The sequence below is a fragment of the Fusarium keratoplasticum genome, chromosome 4 (genome assembly GCF_025433545.1).
Source record: "Fusarium keratoplasticum isolate Fu6.1 chromosome 4, whole genome shotgun sequence".
Classification (NCBI taxonomy): Eukaryota; Fungi; Ascomycota; class Sordariomycetes; order Hypocreales; family Nectriaceae; genus Fusarium; species Fusarium keratoplasticum.
The window spans coordinates 1,159,426-1,187,296 of record NC_070532.1 but is presented as its reverse complement, the minus strand read 5'-3'; the positions used below and the strand labels follow the sequence as shown (position 1 = coordinate 1,187,296).

The window sequence follows — 27,871 nt, the reverse complement described above, 5'->3', positions numbered from 1 at the left end:
TGTGAGCGCACTGTACACTTACACCTCCATGCTACCTTCAACTCTAGAAAACCGAGATAGCTTCCCTAGTTGATCCCCAATCGACCTTTCTCAGTTGATTCCCATCCATCTCGAGGGTGATCGCACTTTAGGAATCTTCCTGGGATGTAAATCTCTGGCATGGGGCATAACAAAGCGACATTACTCCAAGAACCTCGTCTGACACGGAGACACATTTCAACCAAAAGAAAACCTGTACAATTGTTTGAACTCGCACACTCTCTAGTCTATGCGGTCCTATATACACGGACTATTGTCGGCCTGTCCGCTCAGCAGCCTCCCAACTGCCCAAAGCTACCACTTCCCTCTCCAGCATTCCAAAGACCAAAGCTCGATTCCTTTTCTTTACAACTCATCCAAGACGTGGATGTACTTCTTCTCTTCCCGCTTCTCCTTCTCCGTCGCAGGGGGAAGATCGTAGAAGTTTTGGCTTCGGAATCCTTGCTATAGGGGTGTCAGATATAGTCCTGAGACTCCAACTGGGTCACTCACCAGGTAGTGGTAGGTAAAGTTGGCAATGTCGCCGGGCTCGATCCCAAGATCCTTGAAAGTCTTGGCCTCAGGGTCAATGACCTGGTCCATGTACTCTCGCTCAACCTCATCGGCCGACAGGGTATGCCACCAGAGCACCTTGTTCAGGATCTCAGCAACGGGCTTCAGGATGGCCTTGGGAACGTTGATGTGTCGTCGCTGCTTGTAGATTTCCTTGTCCACCAGATCGGCAATCTCGCGCATGCTGTACTGCTTGGGTCCGTAAAGCTCGAAAGTCTGTCCGGCGGTTGTGTCGTCGTAGAAGATCTTCTCGAGGGCGGCTCCGAGATCAATTGACTATCACAGTCAGTACTATTCCATATCCACCAGGACTCCGTCACCTACGTGAACGGGGTAGAACTTCTCCTGCATGTTGTTGGAGGTGAAGAGGTTGGTCACACCAGCCAGCTTAAGCAGAAGGTTGTCCTCGAAACCGAAGATGGGGGCGGGTCGGACGATGGTGGTCTCGGGGAACAGTTCCCGGGCAATCTCCTCAGCTCGGCCCTGATACGCTTGTCAATAACCTTCCCTCGTTGAAGCAGCAGTCGAAGTACCTTGGTGCGGTAGAACTCGGAGGCGGACTGGGAGTTGGCGCTGTGGGACGAAACGTGGATGTATCGGTCGACATCGTACTTGGCAACGGCCTCGACAATTCGCTCGGTTCCTTCAATGTGAACATCCTCCAGAGAAAAGTTCCTGATGCTAGCTTAGCTTCCTTGCTCGCCCTCGTGCTCGTCTTCTCGAAGAAACATACTTGGTCGGGTAATCACGGCCAATCAGGTTGAAGACGGCATCCGAGTGTCTGACGCTGGCCTCGATCGAAGGGGTGTTTCGAAGGTCGTGCTCCTAAAGGCGAGAGTTATAGCGGGGCTATGGTCGAGATCGAAGGGATTGGACATACGACAAAGACGACGCGGCCGAGATCTCCGGTGACCTTGAGGTGACGCTTGGTCATCTCCTCACGGTAGGGAACGACGACGGTGCATCCCTGACGAGCTAGTAGCAATGGTTAGTCTTTGTGCCGTCCCTTTCCCCCATCAAGTCATAGAGGCCGGGCCTTCTCACCAAGACGGTTCACAATGTATCGTCCCAGCTGGCCGGTTGCGCCAAATACCGTAACAGTGTGGCCTGGTTGTCAATCGTCAGCGTCGTTCATGGGCATCGTGGATCGGTCGTCGCACCTCCAAGGGATGAACTAAACGGAGGCAAGCATCAGCAACATGTTTCAAAGGGCCAATGGATCGCGGTTGGGCTCACCGGCCACCCTCGACTCGGATGATGGGCTTCCCGGTTCGGGTAATAGAGATGTCGGAGAGGAATCGCTTGCCCGTGACATTGAGGGCGACATTGCGGGCCGACCGGGCGGCAAACAGGGGCGAAACCATGGTTGCGATTATACAGATTGCGTGGGAAGACGCTGCTGTGCCTCGCAATTGGCCGTGGGTCGTCTCGTCTTCACAACAGCAATGTTTGGTGATGCTGGGCAAGGTAGAGCCTCGGGGAACGCTATTTCCAGGTCACGTGATGGGTCAATGAAATCTTGCAGCTCATTATTGGCTAGCGGGATTCCAAGGGAAGAATGGGTCCGTGCGTCTTTGAGTGTTGCGACACCAGGCTGCCTGGCAGCCTCATTGATGAGCTAAGGACCTCCCTCCAACTCCACAGAAGCAACTATCAACCTTGAACAAACACCCCAAACCGACCAACTTGCTCTGGCTGCCTAGAACGGCACTGTCATCGTCACGAAAGAAATACCCCGCCTGCAACGCCGATTTTTAGGGAAGAACTTGTGCCGATTCGGAACCAAAAGCTCGAGATCTCAAGGTGCAAGCTAGCTATTGTTGCTGTGCTCACCATCCACACGTCACAACCCACCAACTCCTACACATCCCGCCATCATGAGTGCCGACGCCATCCCCGATTTCCTCGCCGAGCAGCGCGATGAAGCTCCCGAGGAGCTCCAGCCTCTCATCCTCGACTTTGAGAACTACTGGGAGCGTAAGCTCTGGCACCAGCTCACCGAAGCCCTCGTCGAGTTCTTCAGCCATCCCGGGAGCGCTCCCAAGCGGCTAGTCTTCTACAGAGTCTTCATCCTTAAATTTGCCGACAAGATCAACCAGCTGAAGCTCGTGGAACTGGCGTTGAAGGCGGCGACAGAGTGCGATGGTAAGGAACCCTGCTGTGCGCCCCTCCGAAGCCGGCGTTGTGCTAACCCATGATGTCTTTGAACTACAGAGGATGAGGAGCGTTTGGAATTCCTGCAATCGGTCGCCAAGAAGGTTGACAACGAGAACTCGCAAGATGCATATGTTTTTGCCCTGGTTGCTGTCGCTCGGGCGAAGCTCGACCTTGAGGAGCTAGACAGCGCACGAAAGGATCTCGACACCGCCGAGAGGATACTAGACTCCTTCGATTCCGTCGAGAACATCGTCCATGCCTCATTTTACGACGCCAATGCCACCTACTACCAGGTATGTTCATTTCCTGGAGCCCATGACCACGGTGTCACAATATTGATGTCCGAACCCCCACTAACCCCTCCACAGCTCAAGATGGACTTCTCCAACTACTACCGCACTGCCCTCCTCTACCTTGCCTGCATTGATGTCGCCTCCCTCTCTCCCAAGGAGCGATACAAGCGGGCCTACCACCTCAGCATCGCCGCTCTGGTCTCTACCAGCATCTACAACTTTGGAGAGCTGCTCCTCCATCCCATCCTCGATGTTCTTGCCAAGAGCGAGCACGCCTGGATGCGCGAGCTTCTTTTCGCTTTCAACCGCGGAGATCTTGCGGCCTACGAGAGACTTTCTGATCGTGTCGAGTCTAACAAGCTCCTGAGCAGCAACTCTACCCACCTCCGCCAGAAGATCTACCTCTCTGCTCTCACCGAAGCTGTCTTCCGCCGCCCCCCTCATGACCGAACCATGACCTTTGCTACCATCGCCCAGGAGACTAAGGTTCGACCACAGGAGATTGAGCATCTCATCATGAAGGCTCTGAGCCTGGGTCTGCTCCGGGGTACCATCGACCAGGTCGATGGCGTGGCACACATTACCTGGGTTCAACCCAAGGTATTGGATATGAAGCAGATTGCCGCCATGCGCCAGCGACTCCTGGACTGGGACTCGAGCGTCAACCAACTCGGCAACTGGATCGAGTCAGCTGGCAAGGACGTGTGGGCTGCATAGACAAGAAGATGAGTGAGGACGGCGTGGCATGAGGGCAACAAAACGAACCCCTGTACAGTAGACAGATAGAAACATCTGTGTGGGCAGCTGATGATCCCGCCCAGAGGACAACTATTAATCATACGAGTCCACCCATGTTATGAGCTGCTGTTGTTCCTCTCTATTTCCGTGCTTCCCCTCCTAGAATACGTCAAGTGAAGACCACGGAGAGTTCCGCTAGCGTTCGGCCTCTCGGGAACAACAACTATAGCCCTCTCAGCTATATTACAGTGGATATTCCAATAACAGTAAATCTTGAAACTAGCTAGTCTATAAGTGATGCCAGTAGTTTATGAGTATAGATCATCCCTTCAGGGCTCTAAATGTTGACTCTCTGCGACATATCTTACACAAACCGAATTCCAACCACTCTACGCCGAAACCTCTCCAAAGACGTTGATCATACCCACGAGCCAAGCAGGCCACCACAAACACCAAACCACCACAGGTGTATACATACCCCATACGTTCCAGCCAAAGCTTGCCTCGCTCAACAGGTCAGTAATGCTAATTCCCCAAGCCTGAGCCGCGGCGTAAATGACCGTAGATGGCGCCACGACATTGAGCAGGCCGGCCACAGACCACCGAAGGACAGGGTTCTTGACAGGCTGGACGAAGCTCAGCGGGCTGGCCAGAAGGCCAACGAGGAAGGCGAGGGAGAAGTTGAGGGTGGCGAGGGTGGAGAGGCACATGCCCAGGACGAGCAGAGAGAAGGACTTGGTGATCTGGAAGTGCTGCTGGGTGGGCTTGGAGAAGATTGAGAGAAGGCGGGAGATGACAAAAGGGAGGACGGCCGAGACGACGGAGAAGATGGAAAAGGCAGGCGAAAGTAGCTATGAGCTGTCAGCGTCGTATCCCTGAAAATCGGAAAGCAATACTTACGCCAGCAGGCAGATGGTTAAAGGTGTAAAGAGGCACAGCTGGGAGAGCATGGCAGATGGCGACAATAATAAGCGGCAAGAAGAGATCCCTTCCGGACTGCACAGTCTCAGCAGCCGAGGCAGATCCCTTGGTCTCCCTGGGCTTCTGCACTACTGTCGATGACTGGCCGCTCTTGACCCAGAGGGAGATAGCCATGATGGTAAAGTTGGCAGCCAGCAGCATGGCGCTGGGCAGATAAGTACCGATACTGACAAACCGATCCGTCTGCATCAGCAAGTAAAAGAAGAAACTCTGATGCAGATGCTCGAGAAGATTGTTCAGACTTCGGAACGAACCCTCGACGAGACGACCCATACCCATGTCATCATGCCATCCCTCACCATAGGGCTGCAGTGTTACAGCATCGACGTGGTAAGGGATGAAGCTACTATGGGCACCGGCCGCGTAGCCAAGTCCCTGGTTGAGCATACCACGCAGCATGGTCTGCAGACGATCGGGGTAGCTCCCCTTGTGCTGCGTCATCTCCTGGATGGTGGTGGGGATACCCATCTGACCGCCGCCGATGTTGACGATGGAATTGATGAGATCGAGGTTAGGCAGCTGTCCATTGACACCATCATAGATGATGTGCACTGCCTTGAATCTCTCCTCTTGAGGATAGTCAATGGCGATAGCGCCCTGCAGAGCCCCGGACTTGAGAGGCAGAGGCGCCACAAGGTCAGGGTTGTGAGCATCGTGGTATGCATCAACCCAAGCTTGGGTGCCGGTCTTGCTGTCTGGGGGGACAACAAGGATAATATCCTTGGACCAGAGTGACCAACCTATTTCGATTTGTCAGTTTCCTCATCCGCATGCCTTTAGAGAGATGTAGACGCACGCTTAAAGTAACGGACCAGGGTCAAAGCCAAGGACACGCCATTGCGGTTGAGCTGCTCCTCGATAGTCTTCCACGCAGCAACCAAGACAATGGCCTCGGTAGCATCGCCTCGGGGAGCTTGGAGGATGGCATAGAGATTCTGCCCTGAGTATTCGTGGCCCGCCGAGTGATACGTGTAGTTCTGTCGTCCAACCTTGAGGCCAACACCCGTTAGGATCTCATCGAGCCTGTCGTTAATCCTGCCAATCCCAAGGCCATTAGCGCCTGTCCAAGTTCAAGCTCGCATCACAAATGGAGAACGCACTCGTAGTTGCTCTTGCCCACCACATCATCAACCTCATGACGATACGCGCGCAAGATGTTCTGTTCACTCCCTCCAAAGTATGTATGCACCTGCCCCGGCAGCAGTGCGTTCTCCGAGATGTACGTCCGTCGCGAGTATTCGTTAAGAGGGAGAAGAAACAGCCAGACGACGCCGATCGCGATGCAAAGGAAGGACAGGTAAGGGGGGAGCTTCAAGATTCGAGGATCGCGACGCAGCGAGAACGCCGATGCTAAAACGGGTCAGCCGGAGTCCGCGGGCATGATTCAGCGCAACATCAGAGCTTGGGGGAGCTTCTCACAGAGTAACCGCGACATGACTAGGCAGAGGTTTTGCGCGACGAGCGACTTGGTCGTCTCAATCCTCCAACTTGTCGTTCAAGTTCAAGATCCAATCCAGTGAATGTAACTGCATCCCGTAAATCGAGGTACGTACCTTTTCCGGACAGCTCACCCATCTCCAGAATGGCCCGCCGTGGCCAGGGGGGAAGGCTCGGCCGGGTGCCTGCATGTCCGGCGGGGCGGCCTATGCATATACCGGGGGCTGAGGCTCAAGTGGGAGACCTGAAGTAAAGGCAACATGTTGTGTTGATTCTATCAATTGTCGATAATTCGATGATGGGTTTTCGTGTCCTTGAACTCCTTGAAGACAGAAATCCATACGTACACATCATTCCACAGTGCAAATGGCCCAGTTGCCCTCGCTCGGCGCCCACACGCCAGTCCTAAGTGAGGTCGTGGTGATAGACACACCCGAACCCATCATGAACAGTCGTAGTTTGTGCCAAAGAGCCGCAAGCTTCCTTTTTAAATGCGAGTTTTTTCTCCATGTGTGCTATCAAGCCTCAATGGTGTTCTCAAAGTAACCTACAGAAACTTATATACTCCCGTGTGTGTGTTGGGATGTGAAAACGAGGTGAATGTTTGGATTGCTTGCTGGTAGAAAACACTCTTTGATCGACAGTAATGTTAGAGTATTCTATACATTAAACATGGCACCAATAAACATTGCTCAATACCTTTATCTCATTTGTACATATTATTGCACTATTTGCCGTTTCTCATCTCTTCCCATCTCTTCTCGTTTCACATCATTTCCAGCTCAACGAGCTTCATCCATCTTTGCTGCAGACCCCATAGTTACCATGCTCTCAGCCATCATCCTATGTAGCACAAACATATTTCCTGCTGTCGGTATTGACCTGTTTTTCGACTGTGATTCACTGTCCCCTGGCAACGCCCAACTACATAAGGCCACCAGTGATGCAGAAACTTGAACCTTTCACTCTCTCCTCGATCACTCTCTTTGAACTCCAAAGCATTTTTTCCTCTCACGCCTGGAGGCATACCATAAGCAAGCAAGCCACATCCCAGTGAGTCAAGTAATGACCCTCTCGCCTGACATTAGATGTACTGGGTGGATGAACAGGAGTCGCTGATTCAACACAGAACGCCCAGGCAACCAAGACGCAAAATGGCGACAGAGGGCGCTTCTACCTCCAAATGTAAGAGTTTACCCCCAAGCAAGCATAAACGAAACACTGTACTAACCATGGGTGAACAGCGATCAACGATATGTTGAACGATGTCCGCAAGGCCGCAGCTCAGGTCAAAGATAGTAAGGCCAAGGGGGCGGATGTCAGCAATGCCGAGGCGAGGCTGCTCGAAGCTGTAAACTCCCTGGCCCGAGAGCGAGACGCGCTACAAACACCCGAACAGCCGCCAGCAGGAACCAATGCAGAATTAAGCGAGGATCAACTCGAGTGGCTGCAGAGAGTTGGGAGGTTGGTTGAGAGGGAGAAGAGGAACACCACTGAGCCTCGAGGACAAGCTTGCTCGAGGAGGTCATAAAGGCCCCCGGCTACTCCAAGGCGGAGAAAGAGGGTTACCACTTCATGCGTACTGGGAACGAATGGGTGACTGGGCAACACGGTAATGCGCCTCTATGGGAGATGGAACTGGTCAGTAGCCATGAGATAGAACGGCCAGACAGTCGTTGGGAGGCTGAAATACTCTGCTCGTCATTGCAAAAGTGCGCCAGTATAAGACACCACCGTCCTGGTATCAGAGGATAGGTATGGTCGTGAAGCTGAACCGCAATGAGAAATAATGGGAAGAAGAAGGTTGCTCGGACAGAATGCGGGTATATTTAGGTCGAACAATACTCAACATCTTCGCCATTAAATAACTTTTAGCCCACCTAGCTCGAGACTTGATCATATAAAGACGTCTTGACCTCTTAGATATGCGAGACCGCCAAGCACCCTATGATATCTGCCGTGTCCCCCAAGACAACCATCAACTCGGACTCCCTCATTCATGAGAGCTGATTCCACAACGCACTCAGGGCACAGAGAGACAGCAATGAGACGACAAAACGTGATGCTAATCATAATTGAGCAGATGCCATACATCTTCGAATTAGAGCTCCTGTTTCTATAATCTTCAATCCCAACCAAGACTCTGGTTTTACCCACGCTTGCTATCCAAGACGGTCCGCAACATAGAGAAGAAGGCGGCCACCTTAAATCATCCATTCATTCCTTCGTTTTTGATCGCCACGCCAAGCCCGGATTAAAAAAGATGCCCAAGAATAAACCCCCTTTTCTATAGTACAAATAAGAGGAAAACGAGAAATACGCAACCAGCGCCGTAGTACTAGTACACAGCCACACTACATGAAGGCGCACAGTTTCATGCGCCCTTGCTCAAGGTCCGAGACGCTGAGTCGTACCCACGAGCTCCGTTGCGGCGCTCCCGCTGGGGCCAGGGCGGTTGGTCGTGGGGAGCACGCCAAACCGGCCATATGTCGTCTTATCGATGCTGACGTAGTGAGGTAGAATCTTGAGGAGGTTAAGTCGCTTCTCGATCCATCGAAGCGCCCACTCAGGAGGTGCAAGGAACTTGACGTAGCCGAAGCCAGCTATCAAGTCAGTTAGCATCAGGTCTAATTTTGCGTGAAGAGGAGACTTACCGACGTATCCGATACCCACGCCGCACAAATGGCCAAGAAGACTTGTCCTGGGTACCAATGCCGCCACCACCAAACACATAATCAAGGGAGTGGTCCACGTAGGGATGTGAACTGTGCCAATGACGAAGTGAGGGTTGGCCTTGTAGGTTCGAATGGACTCCATGGCGAGCAAGACAAACACCCACAAGCTATGATATGCATATTAGTCATGTTTCTCGCATGTAGACGACGTCGGGGCAGTGTGATCTCACCTCGCTCCCAGTATCGAATTGTTCGCTCGGAAAACACATCGCTCGATGATCACGTAGAGGACGGCAGGAATCGACGTCAAAGCTATGGCCAGCAATTAGCAAAAGTTCCGGTACAGAGAAGCAGCTGAATCTTACGGCCAAAGAACAATGCAACCGTAGTCAGAGTTCCGTGTTCGCCCTCGAATCGTTCCATCAAAGGCGTCAGGGCCAAGACATTAAGGATCATATGGATGAAATTGAGGTGTATTAAGGGAAACGTCGAAAGTCGATATGCTAATTCACAAGCCGTGTTAGCGCTACACAAGAGGATCGGGCGTTCTAAAGCTTGCCTGAAGTGACGCTGATCTGGTCAGGGATGAGGGCGCCCCATTCTCGCAAGTCCCATACTGATTGCACCGAGGCAATCCAAGCTGCAACAATGACAAGAACAATAAGCCGAGTGAAGAGCGGCAGTCGTGACACGTAGGATCGCGCTCGCAACGTGTTAAAGTTTTGAAGTCGAGGCCGCATGTTTTCGCGATTCGCGCTGCACGGAGCAGCCGGGCGGTCCTTCGCTGGGGCGGATAGGGCGGAATCGAGGGAGGAGGAGTGAGTGGCTAGGCAAAAGACACTCTCGGGCGGAAAGAGAAACTGAAGCGGAGTAATTCGAACCAGACCTCAACCCAGCAACCTGGATATCGCAAAAGTCCAAGTTTGACGATGCGATGGCCAAGTGAAACTGGACAGCAGGTCCCTTGATGATTGATGAACATGGGGTGGCTGATTTAGGCTTATCAGCACGTGACAGTCCTTGCGCCGGGGCCGCTGACTAACTCGATTAAGATTTGGCGGTGCAGATCCCAAATGACGTACGGAGTACCTCACAGAGAGACCGAGGAGTCCGCGTGTGACGAGCATGATGAGTGCATCCTAAGCCTTGAGAAAGGTCATAAAAGCACATTAAAGGCGATGAGAACATTACCTCATGTTATGATAGTTTAATCTCTTATTTTACTACTTTTATGCACATTCTGAGAGTATATAGTAGCCATATGTGAGAAGTATTAGATGAGAACTCTGTCGTTTCGTGGCTCGGTTCTCTCATCCCATCTGGACGACCTCAATGGGCACTCCAGAGGCACAAACATTGTGGCATTCGGCTTTCGTAGATGGTTTACCACCCAGCTTGATCTCAAGGTAGCTTAGGGAATTCAAGTTGCAAGGCCATCTCATAATAGACTTCAGCATCTAAGTGGCCGTGGAGCATCTCAAGGATAAATAAGCGCCTCACAAGCCCCTTGTGCTCCAGCCACGAGCTAGCATTCAATATGCATGCAGCACATAAATCACTGCGACTGCAAGAATACCATCACAGAGCACATCAGAACAATTCTTTAACAGTTTTGATTTTGTACAACCTAGAAAATCAAGGCTATTCCGTTCCAACGAGGTGTAAAAGTAAAACATGGGCGAGCGACAGTGTAAAACCGACACCGTTCGTCAATCAGCCCCTCTACTGTCTGCTCTCAAAAAACCAAACCCCAGAGAGCATGCAGGATATACGCCAGTTGTGACCCAAACTATTTCACTGCTTCATTTCCTTCTTTCATTCCCGTTCATCATCCTCCGTTATTTACTTCTTGGCGGCCTTGGCCATGGTGTTGAGGGCAGAACCGTTCTTGAACCACTCAATCTGGGGCTCGTTGAAGGTGTGGGACAGAGGGATCTCGAAAGAGGGGCTGCCATCGGCGGGGTGGACAATCATGGGGAAAGGCTTGCCAACCTCGAGCTTGGTGCAGAGAAGGTCGACCTGGTATCGAGTTAGTTGATGCTATGAGAGACACTGAGGAGGAGCAACATACCTTGTCATCAGGGCGGATCTTGTCGTAGTCAGCGGGGTCAGTGAAGGTCAGGGGCAGCATGCCCTGCTTCTTCAGGTTGGTCTCGTGGATACGGGCGAAAGATCGGGTAATGATGGCAAGACCACCAAGGTGACGGGGCTCAAGAGCGGCGTGCTCTCGGGAAGAACCCTCACCGTAGTTCCAGTCACCAATGACAACCCACTTGATACCCTTGGCCTTGTAGTCACGAGCGACGGCGGGAACGGCACCCCACTCGCCGTTGGTGAAGTTGTGGATCTTGTTGGCCTCATCGTTGGCCTCGTTGATGGCACCGATCAACATGTTGTTGGAGATGTTGTCAAGGTGACCACGGTACTTGAGCCAGGGACCGGCCATGGAGATGTGATCAGTGGTGGTCTTGCCCTTGGCCTTGATGAGGATAGGGAGATCCTTAGCATCCTTGCCGTCCCAAGGCTGGAAGGGGGTAAGGATCTGGAGACGGTCGGAGGTGGGGGAGACATCGACAGTGACACTGGCACGGTCCTTGGGGGGAGCCTGGTAAGTGTCCTGGCCGGGGTCGTAGCCGCGAACGGGGAGACCGTCACCGGTGGGAGGGGCGAGCTTGAACTCCTTGCCGTCCTTGTCCTTGAGGGTGTCGGTGAGGGGGTTGAAGTGGAGGGAGCCAGCAATGGTCAGGGCGACGACCATGTCGGGGGAGGCGACGAAGGAGTGGGTGGCGGGGTTACCGTCATTTCGGCCAGTGAAGTTACGGTTGTAGGAGGAGATGATAGAGTTGGCGGTGCCCTTCTTGACATCGCGACGGTCCCACTGACCAATGCAGGGACCGCAAGCGTTGGCGAGAACCATACCACCGAACTCCTCGAAGGTCTGGAGCTGACCGTCACGCTCAATGGTGGCGCGAATCTGCTCAGAACCGGGGGTGACAGTGAAGGCAGCCTTGGCCTTGACACCGTGGTTGAGGGCATCACGGGCGATGGAGGCAGCGCGGGACATATCCTCGTAAGAGGAGTTGGTGCAAGAGCCGATCAGACCGACCTTGAGCTCATCGGGCCAGCCGTTGTCCTTGACAGCCTGGCTGAACTTGGAGATGGGAGTTCCCAGATCGGGGGTGAAGGGACCGTTGATGTAGGGCTCGAGCTCGGAAAGGTTGATCTCAATCAGCTGGTCGTACTCGGCACCCTCGTCAGGTCGGAGGCCGTGGGCGTAAGAGCGGGCAAACTCTCCGATCTCAGTTCGCTTGGTGGCGGCAAGGTAGTCGTACATACGCTCGTTGAAGGGGAAGAGGGAAGTGGTGGCACCAATCTCAGCACCCCTGCGAAGAGTCAGTACAATGATCAAAACAACTCAAAGAATGGGGAAGTCCTGACATGTTGCAGATGGTTGCCATGCCAGTGCATGAGAAGGTATCAGTTCCAGGTCCATGGTACTCAACAATGGCACCAGTGCCACCCTTGACGGTGAGAATATCGGCGACCTTCAGGATAATGTCTGTGGTGTTGTTAATAAGTGGGTCCGTGGATAACTAACCGTCGACGATGATCGACAGTGGAAGGTGCGCAGTTAGCACTTACCCTTAGGGGCAGTCCAGCCGTTGAGCTGACCAGTCAGCTTAACGCCGATGACCTTGGGGGCCTTCAGCTCCCAGGGAAGGTTGGCCATGACATCGACAGCATCAGCACCACCGACACCAATGCAGGCCATACCAAGACCACCACCGTTGGGAGTGTGGGAGTCAGTTCCGATGAGGAGACCACCGGGGAAAGCGTAGTTCTCGAGAATAATCTGGTGAATGATACCGGAGCCGGGGCGCCAGAAACCAATGTTGTACTTGGCACAAGCAGTAGCAAGGAAGTTGTAGACCTCCTTGTTGATGTCGACAGCACGGGCAAGATCCTTGGCACCACCAATCTGGGCCTCGATCAAGTGATCGCAGTGGACGGTGGAGGGGTTGGCAACGGCATCCATGCCAGCGGACATGAACTGAAGGATGGCCATCTGGGCGGTGGCATCCTGGCAAGCAACACGGTCAGGTCGGAGCTTGAGGTAAGAGCTGCCACGCTCGATCTCCTGGCCATGGGGATCATCCAAATGAGAGTACAGAATCTTCTCGGCGTAGGTCAGGGGTCGGTTAAGGCGGGCGCGGACGATGTCGAGGTTCTCGGACATCTTCTTGTAGTTGATGAAGTTGTTCTCCTCCCAAAGGTTCTGGCGGACCTATAGTGGGGCCAAGATGGCACGAGTCAGTCCAATTGTTCCCCCAAAACTTGATTTGTGCATGCTGAAGCTGGCTGAAGCGAGAACTGCTGGTAATATTGTTGCAATTGCACCACAGCGCGCAAATCTGCCTGTGGTCGAAATCACTGGTGATTTGACGGCCCAGGTCGATCGGCGCACGATGACGTCTGGGAGGTGCCCGGATGAGCGGCTTACATGCCACACCAGAAGAACCGCCAAGCGTCGAGTCGTTCGCGCAAAACACAAGCTGCTGAGAGTAGAATCTTGCTCACCTTCTTGTCGAGAGGGCTGTCAGAGACAGTCGCCAGGCGGCGAATGCCAGAGGCGGCGCCCGCGAGGACGCGGCTCCGGGCGACATTGCCCAGAACCTGGCGGGTAGCAAGCATGGTGAAGGTGTTGATCACTCAAGGCTGAAGCGTCTCAATTGAGTGTGAGCGTGATTAGAGCGGAGAGGGTCAGGGTATCACTAGGAAGAAGGAAAAGGGAGACGCTCGCACACGAGAAGAATCAACGGGCAAGAAGAGATCGAGGAGGAGGGGGGAGGATTGAGTATTAAAAGGAAGCGGATGGGAGGAGGGGGGTGTTTTTTTCTCTTGCCCAGGGCACACGGCAACAAGGCCCTCCTCACCTTAGGTACCTGTCGCTTAGGACCTCGCTGAGGTTTCTTACGTACCTGGCAGTGAAGCCCAGCAGTGAGAGCGCCGACTCCGCTAGAGGCACGCCCCAGGAGAGAGCGAGCCCCAAAAAATGTGGGCGATGCCCCACAGCGGAGCCCTCTCCAAGCACCAGTGATGAAGTGTGGTTTCCCGATGCGAGCGGGGAGGGCAAACCCGTCCTTCTACCAATCAAAAAAGAGCTGAAAATAATCGGCAATTCCTTTCGTCATGGGTGGTAACCGAAAACCTCCACTCTGCCGAGGGAACAAACACCTGCTGCTCCAAAAGCATTTTGGCGCACCAGATTGTACCGCAGCCGTCGGTTCCCGTCTCTCTCGGGGCCGATAATACCGAGGCAGCGACAACGCAAGCAGAAACCAAACCCCTGCCTCTATTGCGAGTTGCCATTGGACTCGTTGATTGGTCCTTATTCTGAAATCATTGTTGATTTAAAACAGCACCCTTTTGGTCCCATCATGAGTTGGAAATAGATGCGACAAATTCCTCTGTAGATCTACTGTGCCACCGTCGTCCCGTCTTCGTTGCTAGACTCTTGCTCAAGGAGGGGAACTCTCCGTCCCCACTCAGGCCTGGTTGCTCCAGGCTGGGCGCAACTCTCAAGGCCGAGGGATAATTGCAACCGCTGCCATTGGGCCACAAAAAAAAAAAGATAATTGGGCGGTCATCGGTCTGGGGATGCGGCAGAATGTCATTTTCCACATGTCCAGTGAAGGCATCGGGAACCGAGCGCTAGGGTCTCGGAGCTTCGCAACTACGAGCAACACTGTGCGGCGACCGAACATGAAACCCGCTGGCCCGAGACCCTATTCTCTCCTGGAGACCCGGTGACGCCGCTCCGCGGGCGGGCTTTGACCCTTACCGTGCATTCAATCCGGCGTGGACCCCGGACCAGCGCTCCAGTCGGTGGCGGTGCACCACTCACTGTGCACCAATCCATTCATTCTTTGTGAAGAGCCGCGGCGCCTGTAACCGTCAAGCTTGTCAGCTGGTGAGCTCAAGACCCACCTGAGAATAGTGTCATCCAGACTCCAGACTGTCCGGGGAGACACCTCCCATGCAGTATTATGTGCTGTTTAGAAGTGGATAGTTATCCAACATTCCGTATAGATACCCTTATTCATCATGATTCCAACTTGAGCTCATGTTCCAGTCTATGTAGTTCAAAGACTCCGAGTGTCCATACATGCGTACTCCAGTCCATAGTTGCTCAAAGCAATGAAGACAACCCATTGAAGGATGGCTGATGCTGCAAAATGTCATGGATATCCAAAATCCCCCTTGATAGTCAGATCAACTGGTGGTTTGGTAGCGCCAGCATCAAGTCTGACACGTCTTTGTCGACCCCCATCCTTTCCCCTGTCATTCGTCCTCCAATCTCTATTCCAGTAACATTTCTCTATCTAAATCCATATGCGATATATTTAAACTGTCCATGGTCAATGAGCTTTGCGGTATGTGCCTCCTTCACCATTTCCAGTTGGACGTATGTCCTCCTGCTCAGTGACTTCCCAGTCTTTGGGGAAGTTCTCTTCCTCTCCCCATAGCCCCGTAAAACCTTATGTGACGGGGCTCTCTGGCAGGGGTGGCTGAGTTCCAGCTATGTACCAAACGGTGAGTCCCGGGCCAAGCTACCAACGTGCTCTAGCATTGCCATTGTTGTCCGGGGAAATGTGGCTAGGGTCCTCATGAAGGAACTCCCCAGGTTCCAAGTTCCGTGGAGTGGTCTCCAGTGAGGGCTGGTCCGGTTCATCTTAAGCCGGCGAACTTGCAGCCAATGGCATTACTTCATCTCCTTTCGAAACAAGAGGCTCGACGTCTGATACTCCTATATATGTCCGTCATGAGCTTGTGGATCATCCAAGTACCATTTAAAGTCGGATTTATGTCCCAGGCGTTCAATCTCGACAATGGTCCATGGATGGATCACGAACAAAGTTTCACCGGCCTCCAGAGCGATAAGAACATTGCATAGCACATCAGGAGATGATGAGTCCGTGAAGAGTCTTATGAGGAGAATGTGAGAGCCAAGCCATCACATATAGGTAAGCTTAGATGTGCTCTCATACAGGCTTAGGCTTAGGCTCAGTGTCCATGGCTTGGGTATGATTCACTGTCAGCTGGCCACCTGAATCAAATAATGGATCTATGCTTGATCGTAGGTTGTCCACAAACATACTGGAAGGTTGTGAGTCCGTTTCCCGGGGTATCGCATGTCAGCTCCCATGCACAGAAACGCTGGTTAAGGTTGGGCATTGTGATGGTCGTGATTGTGGAGCCACAAAGCGCTCAGGTTTGATGCGGGGAGCCGAAGCCACAGGTTGGAGGCTGATAACCAAGGTTGTCAGGCCGCGAGCCAATCAAGGCGGGGCAGAAAACAATCTTCATAACCCTGTCGTCATGACATGCTCCTCTTCCATCCATTCACCCCTCCCCACACTCTCCGTGACGGCCGTTCAAAAATTCTTGCACATGCTTCCCTCAGGGATTGCCATCGATAACAGACACGGGGGATCATGACAAGGTCGAACGATGGCGAAACCGAGGTCAGATATGATACAGCAAACGCAGCTGCCATGCAGTTTTGCCTCGTTTTCCGTCATGGGACAGTCACCCTCATGGCCGAGGATACCGAGCCCCAAGCTCCTCTCGCACGAGACCGAGCGACCGAGACTGCGATAGCCAGTGAGCGGAGGGCAGAAAACCCCATTCCAGCTGCCATTGAGCTCGCCCATTGGCGCCCACCAGAGCCCTGGTCTAGGCTGTTCACTGGGGAAAAGGCCCCATCGGAGCCGGTTGCGTCAGAGGTGCCAGTGCTTGACCTCAGCGGACCCCAGACGCTCACGACAGTCCATCGCCGAAGATTCCCCCGGATACCGACCGGAGGCGGACGGATCTCCTCGGCTTGGCTCGACGTTACGAGCCACGGCTCTCCATCGGCTCCTGGTTCGGCGCTCGACGGCAAGACGTTGACGATGGTGTCAAGTTGTTTGCCAAGAAGGCAGAAGGTTCGTCTCCTGCATCAATCCGGCAATTTTTTAACGGAATTCAGGTGTGAGGGGGGAGGCATGATACTTCAGCAAAGCATGTGGGTTACCCTCGACGCAGGCACACAAATCAAAAACAACCACTTCCGTCTGTTCCACTTAGACCCAAGCAACAATTGTTGTTGCTAGGAGATGATAGATGAGGACAAGACATGGACATGATTATCTTGTCGACCATTATTTGCTTTCAGGGTCAGGCATTGAACACGGCCTAGGCAGTCTCTTCCCCTCGACCAATTCCTCGCCCAAACCCACAATCCCACAATCAATCAACTCCCGTTCCTCGACAAAAGCTTCTTATTCAACCTGATGGGCTCTTCTCGGCTGACAGGCGCGGCGGCCCCACGCCCCCAGGCGGCGCAACTCCAAGGATTCATCCTTGACTCTGCTGGGCTTCATTTTCCAGCCTGCCTGTTCCCCGGTCGTTACGGCACCGATGCAGCGCCACCCGCAGCGCTGACCCGGGGCCCACGCCGCAGAGAACGAAGAATTTACCGCATCGTCACCCCGATGCGGCATAGTCGCCTCTGGTTCCCCCCCGGGCGTCTCCATGCCTCAAACAGGGCCCCGTTTCCCTTGGCAAATTTTTGCTCTCTCCTCCGTTTGGCAGGGCCTGAAAGCGGAGCGGAGGCTCGGACCAGCGGCTTTTACTTCGGTCGCCGGACCGTGGCGCTCGCAATTGTGAGGCTCCGAGCACTTCACGCTCGGTCCCCGACGTCTTCCCCATAATCTGTGTCCATTTCGGACCTCAGTTCTCGACGGCGAGTCGCTGAAGCAAATTGGGGTAACCCTTGAACAATGGGGATGAAGCTCTCACGAAACCGCACACCCCCCCCCCTTGGTTCCTGCACTTCTCCTCTGCTGTTTTGCCGCATCCCAGGCCGCAGACCGCCCAACTTCCCTGTCCTGCCCTATCCAATAGTATCCGCCGCGATTACAATCGATTACAGACGGAACCTTTCCTGCTAGGTTCTCTATCTACCTCGGTGTTCAACCGCATAACCAGCTCGTAACCCAGTTGGCTGCGACTTTGCCGAACTGCAAAACGGTTCCCTGCTTGTCAACAAAGACACGCCACACAACTAAGTACCAGTCAGTGGCAACATGCCAGACGAGTGACCCTAGAGGGTATGTAGCCAGCAATGACAGGGCCAGGATATGAAAAGCTCATCACTGCCATCGTCAACCCGGGCCCAAGCCAGAGAAGGCAAAGAAGCGGGTTGGGACGAGACACTGCATCTCCACGAGAAACTTATCCGCCTTCACAAGTCTACAAAGTGGCAATTCGTAACATCGTACCACTGACAGGTCAAGGCCGAGCATCCTTGCGCCCAGAGTAAAAACCAGAGCTCGCGGGCGATCTTCAGAGACACCCACAACTATGGCCAAGGGAGAGCTTCACCACAACGCCTTCAAATTATTATATGACTGGAGATCATTGGCCTCCCATAGTGGGTCAACGTTTGCTGTCTGCCATGTGTTTTCAAATCCGTCCAATTCCCTGAGGTGGGCTCGGCTCGAACATGTGGCGGTGACAACGCTGATCATTGAACGCCATGTCACTGGGTTCCGACAGCCCTCATGAGGACTTCAGATCGCAAAGGGTTTTTTATATGCAGGCAAATATTCGCCGATATGTCTCGATAGTTCATGGTCAATTCCTCGCCAACTATATCCGTGACTGATGTTCTTTCATACAACCCTCCTCGAGCCACTAGCGCCTTTTATATTACATGGAACCCAAGTAGACATCACCAGCCACTCGTTGTGGTGTTTCAGGTACATGGATCTTTGCTCAGTGGATGATGCGTGGTGCAGTTTGAAAGACTGAATGGTCTCATTCTGATACTGAAGGTCATGCTAGGGTCAGCGCACCAATGTTCCACTCACCAGCTTAGAACAGAAGGCCAATCTCAATTATATTTACACAATGTGCCCTAAACCAGCCACGTGTACGTTACCCATCACGCCCGTGTCTCCAGCGCCAACAAACTATAGCCTATTCTTCAACATTGACACGTCTGGGATCATGTGCAAGATGCATGAGTGGATATCTGGCACACCAACTTGGCTGTTTGACATACTACATACTATCTTAGTATCCCTGAGTATCTTGAGCGAATCTATGAGTATCTCTTCATAAGTTTATTGCATCACATCCTAAAAATAAATGGCAGTGATATAAGGTAAAGAAGAATTCTTACATAGTCTCTTCGACGTATTTATTCAATCATTATTCTAGGATATACGACTAATCATGCTTCATGTCCGCACTCTCAATCATGTAATCGGGTGATCATCTAATATCCAGCCTCAACATGGATCTCTCTGGCCATACCAAGGGCCATGGGCGATCACAGAGACCGAACCCTCGCAAACCATCCCACTTGGGATGTCTACCTTGGCGAGAATCTTGAAAATATGACATTTCATTGACGAACACTTTGTTCAATCGCAACAGTTTCATATTTCTCCCGCCTTCTGACGAGATAGTTGGAGGAATTATCAGCAAAGAACAGTTCTTCCCAGCCCATCAGTCACTCGAGACGGTGTAAGTGAACCAAACAACCTTCATTCTTCATGACACTTGGGTTTCATTGAATGAGTTCCCAGCAAACTCTTTACAAAACCTCCAAATATACTCTTTTAATTACTTCAGCACATGGTCATTCCATCATTTAGGAGTCATCACTGTCCTTCATCAATTGAAAGGCCTCCAGACTCGAGACACGCTCATCATGAAGCTGTGGCTGTGTGGCTGTTGTGTGTGGCTAAGGCTCCCCGCATATGGGCCGTGACAAGAACACTGTAGACACTGTCTCCCCACCAAAATTTTGGACTTTTTTCTGAATCGCCAACCTCCACCGCCCAGGTTATCGATCATCAAGATACCCGTCGCAAGATCAGGTCGACAAACATTGCACTTTTGCCGCATTGCCCCATCACGAAAGAAATCCGCAACCATGGGCGTCACCAACAAGCGAACCATCACCAAGACCCGGCGGAAGACCAGAGACGTCGACCAGGTCAAGGCCGACCTCCTCTCGCCCAAGCACCTCAAGCAGTTCATGGAGACCAAGGCTGCCGAGGACCTCCCTGGACTTGGCCGACACTACTGTACCGAATGCTCCAAATGGTTCGAGACGGACGCTACGCTGGTTGCGCATCGCAAAGGAAAGCCTCACAAGCGAAGGTTTGTTGCCATTTTACTGCTTCTATTGGGGGTATCTTTGCTAACACTATCCTAGACTCAAGCAAATCGCCGAGGGACCTTATACTCACAAGGACGCCGACGCTGCCGTGGGTCTTTGGACGGATAATGGCGATCGAAAGCGCACCGATATGGACAACGACGTGTCCATGGATCCCTGAGATTCTTGTCCGAATTCGATGATATCCTCTTCAACGTGTAATCGGCATGCGCATTAAGCATGATGGGTTTGCAGGCGTATTTGGGTTGCATTTGATTCAGCTGGGATGATATTCGGACGGCGTTGCCGGCGGCAATCCTGGTATACGAGCGTGTATTCGAGGCGAAAACTTCAGTTTCACCTAACTCCCCTACCACGCGCCCTGGCAAGCCCACTAGGCCGACCTCGACCAACTCCACGGGTAGATCTTCCTCTCGATGATGTTCCCCGACCAGGCGCTGAGGGAAGACGGGATTGACGGGGCTCTGGTGTGGTGAATCTGGACGACTTGGTGGTTGTGGGTGGGTTCTCGACAAAGGACATATCCGTTGTCCTATGGAACGGTTAAAATCTGAAAATGGGCTCGGTTTGCGGCGAGAACTTGCATGAATGTCATATCGGTGTCAGTCTCCGGCCGCGAGGGAGCTTCGACTGGTTGCTCTTGTCTTGTCCTATCTCGACGGAACGACTCTGGGACGGGCCCCTGTAGGCAGTGTGAGCTCATATACCAGACACATAAACTCTAGATAGCCTAGGAGTATTAGACCAATAGACCTACCTCTGGAAAGTCAACGCAGAAAGCGTTCATGTTCAGCCCGTACATGAAACTCGCAAACGACTCGCTGAACCTCGCCAGACTCTCGTGCATGAGCTGGAAGTGCATCATGTTCGCCTCGAGATCGGCCATGGCATCCGAGAGCTCGGCGAAGGCGGGCTCGAAGGCATTGAGCGGGAACGGGGCATCGCTTTCTCCTGCACCGCGGGCAGACTCTCGGAAGGATGAGCGCGATGAGGGACGGAGCGGGGTGGTGGGACGCGAGGTATGGGAGCGGGAGTTTGAGCGCTTGACGCTGGCGTCAAGAGGTTCGCCAGACATGTTATAGTCGTCGCGTATGTGGTCTGGGCGGCGTGGTATATCGTTTCGTGCGATGCGCGATGGGGGAGAGGTGGAGGATCTGTTTCGTGCTTTGTGGTCGTCAAGTTGATTTGGGCTCAAAGTCAACAAATGGCGGTTGTTGTGGCGTCCCCGCAGTCAAGGTGTGGCTGCCCAAAGTGGCTTTCCCCGCGGCGGGACCAGCGCCGTTGAGCTGGTGCGATAGCAGGACGAGTACCTTTTCATCATGACTCGTCCTTGCTGGCGATGAAGCCAGTTGAACCTCCATATCAAGTTCTAGGCGGCATGTAGTGTTGACCACTCATGCTTTGTTTGTTTATTTTCAGGGAATATGCCCATGTGGCTGACCTTGGTTCAATTTCATGGTCGTCATGGTGTCGTGTGAGCTGTTCATACGCAGCTCAGGGGCTCACTTGACGACATACGATGAGGCTGAGCCGACGACACGACCTAATATTACGGGAGCAACTGACCAGGGGCAGCTGCCAACCGCTAATATCTTTTCTGTATCATCATCATATGAGAAGCGCTTGGGCATCGCGTGTCATTCAGGGTTCTGCTTATCGAGTTGGTAGCGGATCTGTAGGGTAAGAGACGTTTCGTCGAATCTCACGGCAGTCCGGATCAGCGCAGCGTTACTCAGCGGCCCGAATTAAGCCCTACGTATAGAATGAGTTTTGATTCGTAGACCTAGGATGACTCAATCGTATTTACTCCGGTGTATTTGGAGCCCAGTCGGTTTCGCTTTCGTTCCTATGTCCTCGTGTCATCTACTTGGAAAGATACGCGTATGAAGCTCAGCCTAGATAGGTGTACTTCTAATATCTATCACAGGCAAAAAAGGAGTCTCTTCTAAATGCAACAATATAATGGATGAAAATTAGATAAGCTACTAGGCAGAGTTTTACTCAATTCTAGATCAAATGCCAAAATACTCAGCCAATATTCTCACGAGTTAAGCTTGTCGTGTGCATGTCTTGCCTTGAACCGCGTGTCCGGGTACTCCGGGCACTAACAGAAACACACACCCAATACGTAACCCGTAAACTCCGCAGGGGCCGGTGTCTCTCAAGTCCCGCACGCACCCTCTCAGCAAAAAGAGCAGCAGCCTTTTTTCCCTCCCCTTGCGCTCGCACCATCTCATCTCACTGCTCGTGCTTATTTATATAGCCTTGCTCTGGCCTTTCCCCTCGAGCCTCCTAGGGGAACTGTCCTGCTGCTGAAACCGCGAGCTCTGGACGATAGGTGGAGCTGATCACAGGGGTTTCCCGCGCCGGTCAACGACGACACATCTTTCAAGCAGCTTTTTTTGCGGCGTCGCATTACGTGCTCGCAAGTCTTGGACAGCCCTATCAGCGACATCTTACCTATGAGGCCTCAGCTGAGACGGATCTTGTATTCAAATAGCTGCCGTCTCAGCTCTTGTCAACAGTTCCTACGCCCTTCTCAGGCGCTCTCATCCCCCAGTTTTGCGAGGCCTCCACTGGCCAGATCGTACACAACCCCTGCATCATTCAGGAGAGTCTCTGCTACGAGATACGAAAACCCAAGCAAGGCCTCACTTCTCGCCCCACCTGTCGCAACAAGTCTTGGCTACTCTGCGCGTGTCCGCGTTGCTGGTCTCACCCTTCAGAGGTCTTATACGACTCCCTCTAGCAGATCAACCTCAGATTCAACCAGGCGCCCACTTGAAGCAAGCTCTCTATCCTCAGCTGTTGTAGCTGCGACTGTACTTGCAGCTGTTCTTATTGCCTCGGTGTGGTCCACGACAGGCTCAACCAGCAACTCTTATTCACAAGAATCCGATCAAGACATTGAAATCATGTCTCTCCAAGTTCCCCCCGGTCGACCGGGAAACCTAACTCCTGAGCAAGAGGAGAAGCTTCGCAAGCTATGGGCTGCCATCTTCCAGCTCACCGGTGTGGCCGATGACGACAGTACTGGCGCTGATCTTCTCTCCCCCAAGGATCCAGAGGAGGCTAACGCTGCGGGTGGTGAGAAGAAGAAGCGATTTGGCGTCTTCCGAAAGGGCAAGTCTGGCACTTCAACTCCCACAGAGGCTTCCGTCGAGGAGGACAAGTATGGCCAGACGAAGCACTTCTACGACACCCTGGCCAATGAGACCCCTGAGTCCATCCACCACACCATCTGGAGCATGGTGAAGCATGACCACCCTGACGCTCTCGTCCTGCGCTTCCTCCGCGCACGAAAATGGGACGTGGAGAAGGCTCTGGTGATGTTGGTGTCGACCATGCACTGGAGACACAACGACATGCGTGTGGATGACGACATCATGAAGAACGGTGATGCCCTTGCCATTGAGGATGAGAAGAATGCCGATTCCCCTACCAAGCAGGTGAGCGCCGACGTCATGGCACAGCTCCGAATGGGCAAGAGTTTCTTGCATGGCACCGACAAGAATGGCCGGCCTATTTGCGTTGTCAGGGTTCGCCTTCACAAGATTGGTGCGGAGTGCGAGCAAAGTCTGGAGAGGTACACAGTCTATATCATTGAGACTGCTCGTATGGTCCTTGAGCCTCCAGTTGACACTGCTGTAAGTAAACCCTCTGGAATATTGATGTTTATGATGCTAATGGCCACCTTAGTGTGTCATCTTTGACATGACGGGCTTCTCCATGGCTAACATGGACTACGCCCCTGTCAAGTTCATGATCAAGTGTTTCGAGGCCAACTACCCCGAGTCTCTTGGTGCTGTCCTGGTGCACCGCGCCCCCTGGCTGTTCCAAGGTATGTGAACCAGAGTTTATCAACACCGAATTGCAACTAACAAGATACAAGGCATCTGGAAGGTTATTCGTGGATGGTTGGACCCTGTCGTTGCGGCCAAGGTTCACTTCACCAACAACCGCGCCGAGCTCGAGGAGTTCATCGCCCCAGACCACCTTATCAAGGAGCTCGACGGCGACGAGGACTGGGAGTACAAGTACATCGAGCCCGCCGCCGGCGAGAACGACAAGATGAAGGACACCGAGACCCGGGACCGCCTGCTCGCGGAGCGCGCCGAGCAGGTCAAGCAGTTTGAGCACGCGACCCGGGAATGGATCCGCCATCCAGACGGCGAGAAGAGCGCCGAGATCAAGGCGGAGCGCGAGAAGATCTCCAAGTCGCTGAGGGAGGGCTACTGGACCCTGGACCCTTACATCCGGGCGAGGACACTCTACGACAGACAGGGTTCTATCCAGAGCGGCGGCAAGGCCAACTGGTACTCACCTGTTCCCCCGGCGGCTGGAACTTCTGCTGCTACCGCCGCTGATGATGTAGACTAGATGCGAGGGATGGTTAGAAAAAAACAAAGGGCGTCTCCCCGGCACACGATTTCTCAATCAGCTCTTGGCTGATCACTCTCGGCCCAACCCCAGTTGGGTTTGACCTATTACTTTAGGGTTATAGAGCATGATGCATAATAATATAACATTATCGTTTATCAGGTTACGGTTAATCACTGTGCAGGCTGTGAAACCCAGCTATTTGGTATCACAATGAGGCCCAATGAGTGAATATGATATCTCCCGACGAAAAGCCCACCTGAAGTCACTTCATTTCCACACCGAAACTTCATAGAGTCCTCTCCAATTACGTATCTGCTTGTGATTCTTTGTTGCGGCATTTGGTACGAAGAGTACTCGAGTATTCGTCAAAGAACTAAGTCGGTGCCTTGAAGCCTGCTTCCTGAAGAAAGCAAGATGCCAGCGAGATACGAAGGCAGTGATGTGATAAGAACGAACTTGGTGATCATCATTGTATTTAGGTCGTGACAGCTGATTCTACCTAGCAACTGGATAGTGAAACCAGAGACCTTGGCCGTGAGACACTTTTAAAGGCCGCAGCTATCATCAATGATGCGTTGCCTTTACGCTGCACAGCATTGCCGGCTCAAATCCTGGACTTGACCTCCTCGTAGTATGCCTTGAGCGCATCCATGTCGGGTGACTGGGTAGGCCATCCGATGCCGAGACCCTCCTTCTCGTTGGGCTTGGGGATCTAGAGACATGTTAGTCGCGGGATCCGAGGGATGGGGGTACGGGATTCCTATTACCATGTGGAAGTGAACCTGAAGTGACCATCAGCATTTGAAAGCATATGAGAATATGGATAGGGAATACTTACGTGCTTAACCTCCTGGTGGGCGATCGCGCCGTTGTTCTGAAGGATGTTGTAGTCGGTGGCACCGGTTGCGTTGACAATCTTCTTGAGGGTGGGCTGTTTGTGCCCATCAGCGCCTCATTCTATCGCTGTAAGAGAACAATTGAGCTTACCAGGACCTCAGAGAGATGATCATCGGGAATGTCGGCCAGCTTCTCGCCGTGGTACTTGGGGATGACGAGCTACAGGGTGTCAGTCGGGTCGAGCGAGGTTAGGCGTCGAGCATACAGCATGACCCTTGCTGAGGGGGCCAATGTCGAGGAAAGCGAGGGTCTTGTCGCTCTCAAACAGCTTGAAGCAAGGGATTTCACCTGCAATTAAGAGACGACGGTTAGTCGAGGGATTGGAACTGTGGTGATGGTGACGAGAAAGATAGATGATGGACACCCTCAACATACTCTCCCCTCAACAGCTCCCCGCATCCGCACTCTCTCAGCTTCACTCTTCGACTCTCCAATCCTTCTTACCCTTGATGATGCGGCAGAAGATGCAACCGGCGGCGGAGGCCATTTTGTATAATAGAAATTGATTGAATGTCGAGGAAGATGAGGGAGAAAGGGGTGAAAGAAGCGTCACGAGAGAAGGGAGAAGCTTCAAGTACGTTATGCACTGAGTGAGTCGGTTAACAGCTGCTGACATAGGTGCACTATCAGAGGGGTTGCTCGCGATCTGCTGATTGGTGGGTGGGGCTTGCGACAGAGGGTTATAAGTCAAATTAGCACAGCGTTCTTTCGGAGTGGGACCTTCCATCGAACTCACCTCTTGCCTTTTACCAGATGTGACCGTGGAATGGCCCAACAGACTCCATTCAAACAATCTTTGGAAACATTCGTCTGGAGACTCCAGATTCGAATTTTTGCTTTTTGCATCATCGATGATGGAAATTGATAGTACTGTATAGAGAGAGTCCCTCTGGTTCTTTTTCGGATTTTTAAACTGCAGTTTAACAATTCTTTTTGATCTTTTTGATGGTCAGCATTCAGTCATGCCATGTGGCTGCGACACCAAAAGTGAGGCTTTTCGTACGTCATCATGTGGCGGGGTCGCATCCCACCTGAGCCCCTCCAAACCTGAGCCTGAGCTTGACTTGACTTGCAGGATGCTGTGCTTCCCCGAGCCGAGCCATCCATGATCCATCGCTCTCTTCGTCGCCCACTTTCAGGCTTCCATTTTGTTACCTTATAATCGCCTCCTTCCACCCAAAGCTTGGCTCCAAAATACGAGGATTACCCCTTCGCGCGTGACCTCTTTTTGCCCTCACCTGTTTAAACCTCTTTTGTCGCCTCTGGTGCCTGATCCACGAGATACTCTTTACAACTTCGACTTTGCGACAGAAGCGAATAACCTCTACAAGACAAGGCTGTCTCTACACTTTCATAAAATGCCCGAATTCGTCAGCACGCCTCTCTTTGGCGGCGCAATCGTTGTCGATCTGCCCTCCAACTTTGCCGACGTCAGGTTCGTGCTCGCTCACCTTTGCGCCTAAGTCCGCGCCTGATGCTGATGGTTCATAGCAAACTGCGGCAGGTTCCCGACAACCAAGAAGTCTGGATCGACCAGGATGGTTTCACCAGCATCATCTTTGACATCACTGAGCGCGTTGGTAGCTCTGGCTCTGGTCCTGAGGTTGACGGCCGTGCCATGACGACCCATTTGGAGGACATGGTCGGCACCGACATCAACACCGTCAAGATCTGGAACACGGCCGAGACTGAGTTCTCGAGGCTCGAGTATGACCCCCCTCCATCCTGTACAAACTTCAAGAGTCGTGGCTTGCTAACTTCCCTTCCAGAGAGGGCACTCCCGCCTACACCCTCATCTCGACACAGACGCCCCACGTCAACCAGTCCCGCGACACCACCTCGGCTCCCGACTTTACCGCCATCATCCTGACGCTCCTGCGACTCGAGAAGCAAAAGACGGACATCCTCATCACCATCAACGTGCCCCACATCAAGGGCGAGTACGACGAGGACGAGGTCGACCTGGAGCTCGGCCGCCAGGGCAAGCTCATCGGCGACGCCGTCGAGTACTCGGCCCGCATCTGGTCGACATTCAAGATCAAGGATTGGGGTCTGTTTGGCGAGTCTTAAATATGATTGGAAATTGCGAATTGTGGAATAGACGGTTGGGAATGGGATGAGGGTGGAAGAGTTGGATATCCTGGGATGACTATCACGACTGATGACATCTTTTAGCTTTGGACGGATCAGATAAATCAATGTGGATGTCTGTATGGGCAAGATGCTGGCTTAGCTAGCCATGAATATATTTTTCCTTTCGGCGTCTTGGATGGCCGATATGACTCTGTGTATCATGCCTATTGCTCATTAATCCGTGCAATGTCATGACAGTGAAGCGTGATGCAGGGTATCACGCAGGTCAAGAATGGGACAACAGTGCCAAAGCATCATTATTCAGGTAATCAAGTCATAACATTCGAGTAATACGTTACACTCGTACAATATGCCAAACTGGGTATCTCATGCCTGTATGCCCTCTA

At 52.7% G+C, this 27,871-nt stretch overlaps 11 protein-coding genes across 11 annotated transcripts; 5 read left to right on the top strand and 6 right to left on the bottom strand.

Moving 5' to 3' along the window:
* Positions 1-384: 384 nt before the first annotated feature.
* On the bottom strand, positions 385-1,955 carry NCS57_00546100 (NADH-ubiquinone oxidoreductase 40 kDa subunit, mitochondrial; the record flags this gene model as incomplete). Its single annotated transcript, XM_053055380.1, has 9 exons — positions 385-483; positions 532-867; positions 916-1,074; positions 1,125-1,266; positions 1,325-1,416; positions 1,472-1,566; positions 1,636-1,698; positions 1,752-1,765; positions 1,828-1,955. 9 exons carry the CDS (start codon positions 1,953-1,955, stop codon positions 385-387), a joined length of 1,128 nt encoding a protein of 375 aa, XP_052914335.1.
* Positions 1,956-2,468: 513 nt separating this feature from the next.
* Positions 2,469-3,758, top strand: NCS57_00546000 (PCI domain-containing protein; the record flags this gene model as incomplete). The annotated part of the gene is made up of 3 exons (XM_053055379.1): positions 2,469-2,736; positions 2,806-3,041; positions 3,117-3,758. The coding sequence occupies 3 exons, from the start codon at positions 2,469-2,471 to the stop codon at positions 3,756-3,758; spliced, it is 1,146 nt and encodes a 381-aa protein (XP_052914334.1).
* A 410-nt stretch (positions 3,759-4,168) lies between these two features.
* On the bottom strand, positions 4,169-6,335 carry NCS57_00545900 (uncharacterized protein; the record flags this gene model as incomplete). The annotated part of the gene is made up of 5 exons (XM_053055378.1): positions 4,169-4,630; positions 4,680-5,500; positions 5,557-5,795; positions 5,861-6,110; positions 6,314-6,335. 5 exons carry the CDS (start codon positions 6,333-6,335, stop codon positions 4,169-4,171), a joined length of 1,794 nt encoding a protein of 597 aa, XP_052914333.1.
* Positions 6,336-7,351: 1,016 nt separating this feature from the next.
* NCS57_00545800 (uncharacterized protein) lies at positions 7,352-7,728 on the top strand (the record flags this gene model as incomplete). Its single annotated transcript, XM_053055377.1, has 2 exons — positions 7,352-7,382; positions 7,442-7,728. 2 exons carry the CDS (start codon positions 7,352-7,354, stop codon positions 7,726-7,728), a joined length of 318 nt encoding a protein of 105 aa, XP_052914332.1.
* Positions 7,729-8,585: 857 nt separating this feature from the next.
* NCS57_00545700 (Rhomboid protein 2) lies at positions 8,586-9,612 on the bottom strand (the record flags this gene model as incomplete). Its single annotated transcript, XM_053055376.1, has 5 exons — positions 8,586-8,800; positions 8,852-9,039; positions 9,103-9,184; positions 9,238-9,375; positions 9,432-9,612. 5 exons carry the CDS (start codon positions 9,610-9,612, stop codon positions 8,586-8,588), a joined length of 804 nt encoding a protein of 267 aa, XP_052914331.1.
* Positions 9,613-10,714: 1,102 nt separating this feature from the next.
* Positions 10,715-13,564, bottom strand: NCS57_00545600 (Aconitate hydratase, mitochondrial; the record flags this gene model as incomplete). Its single annotated transcript, XM_053055375.1, has 5 exons — positions 10,715-10,891; positions 10,944-12,255; positions 12,311-12,431; positions 12,515-13,157; positions 13,451-13,564. The coding sequence occupies 5 exons, from the start codon at positions 13,562-13,564 to the stop codon at positions 10,715-10,717; spliced, it is 2,367 nt and encodes a 788-aa protein (XP_052914330.1).
* A 6,208-nt stretch (positions 13,565-19,772) lies between these two features.
* On the top strand, positions 19,773-20,271 carry NCS57_00545500 (uncharacterized protein; the record flags this gene model as incomplete). The annotated part of the gene is made up of 2 exons (XM_053055374.1): positions 19,773-20,092; positions 20,148-20,271. Exons 1-2 carry the CDS (start codon positions 19,863-19,865, stop codon positions 20,269-20,271), a joined length of 354 nt encoding a protein of 117 aa, XP_052914329.1. The 5' UTR covers positions 19,773-19,862.
* Positions 20,272-20,447: 176 nt separating this feature from the next.
* Positions 20,448-21,186, bottom strand: NCS57_00545400 (DASH complex subunit DAM1; the record flags this gene model as incomplete). Its single annotated transcript, XM_053055373.1, has 3 exons — positions 20,448-20,643; positions 20,696-20,793; positions 20,869-21,186. 3 exons carry the CDS (start codon positions 21,184-21,186, stop codon positions 20,448-20,450), a joined length of 612 nt encoding a protein of 203 aa, XP_052914328.1.
* Positions 21,187-22,573: 1,387 nt separating this feature from the next.
* On the top strand, positions 22,574-24,491 carry NCS57_00545300 (CRAL-TRIO domain-containing protein; the record flags this gene model as incomplete). Its single annotated transcript, XM_053055372.1, has 3 exons — positions 22,574-23,758; positions 23,811-23,952; positions 24,004-24,491. The coding sequence occupies 3 exons, from the start codon at positions 22,574-22,576 to the stop codon at positions 24,489-24,491; spliced, it is 1,815 nt and encodes a 604-aa protein (XP_052914327.1).
* A 607-nt stretch (positions 24,492-25,098) lies between these two features.
* Positions 25,099-25,959, bottom strand: NCS57_00545200 (HIT domain-containing protein; the record flags this gene model as incomplete). Its single annotated transcript, XM_053055371.1, has 6 exons — positions 25,836-25,959; positions 25,597-25,679; positions 25,482-25,550; positions 25,333-25,425; positions 25,262-25,276; positions 25,099-25,206 (listed from the first exon to the last, which is right to left on the bottom strand). Exons 1-6 carry the CDS (start codon positions 25,876-25,878, stop codon positions 25,099-25,101), a joined length of 411 nt encoding a protein of 136 aa, XP_052914326.1. The 5' UTR covers positions 25,879-25,959.
* A 790-nt stretch (positions 25,960-26,749) lies between these two features.
* NCS57_00545100 (uncharacterized protein) lies at positions 26,750-27,461 on the top strand (the record flags this gene model as incomplete). Its single annotated transcript, XM_053055370.1, has 3 exons — positions 26,750-26,826; positions 26,883-27,098; positions 27,161-27,461. The coding sequence occupies 3 exons, from the start codon at positions 26,750-26,752 to the stop codon at positions 27,459-27,461; spliced, it is 594 nt and encodes a 197-aa protein (XP_052914325.1).
* Between the last annotated feature and the right edge of the window lie 410 nt (positions 27,462-27,871).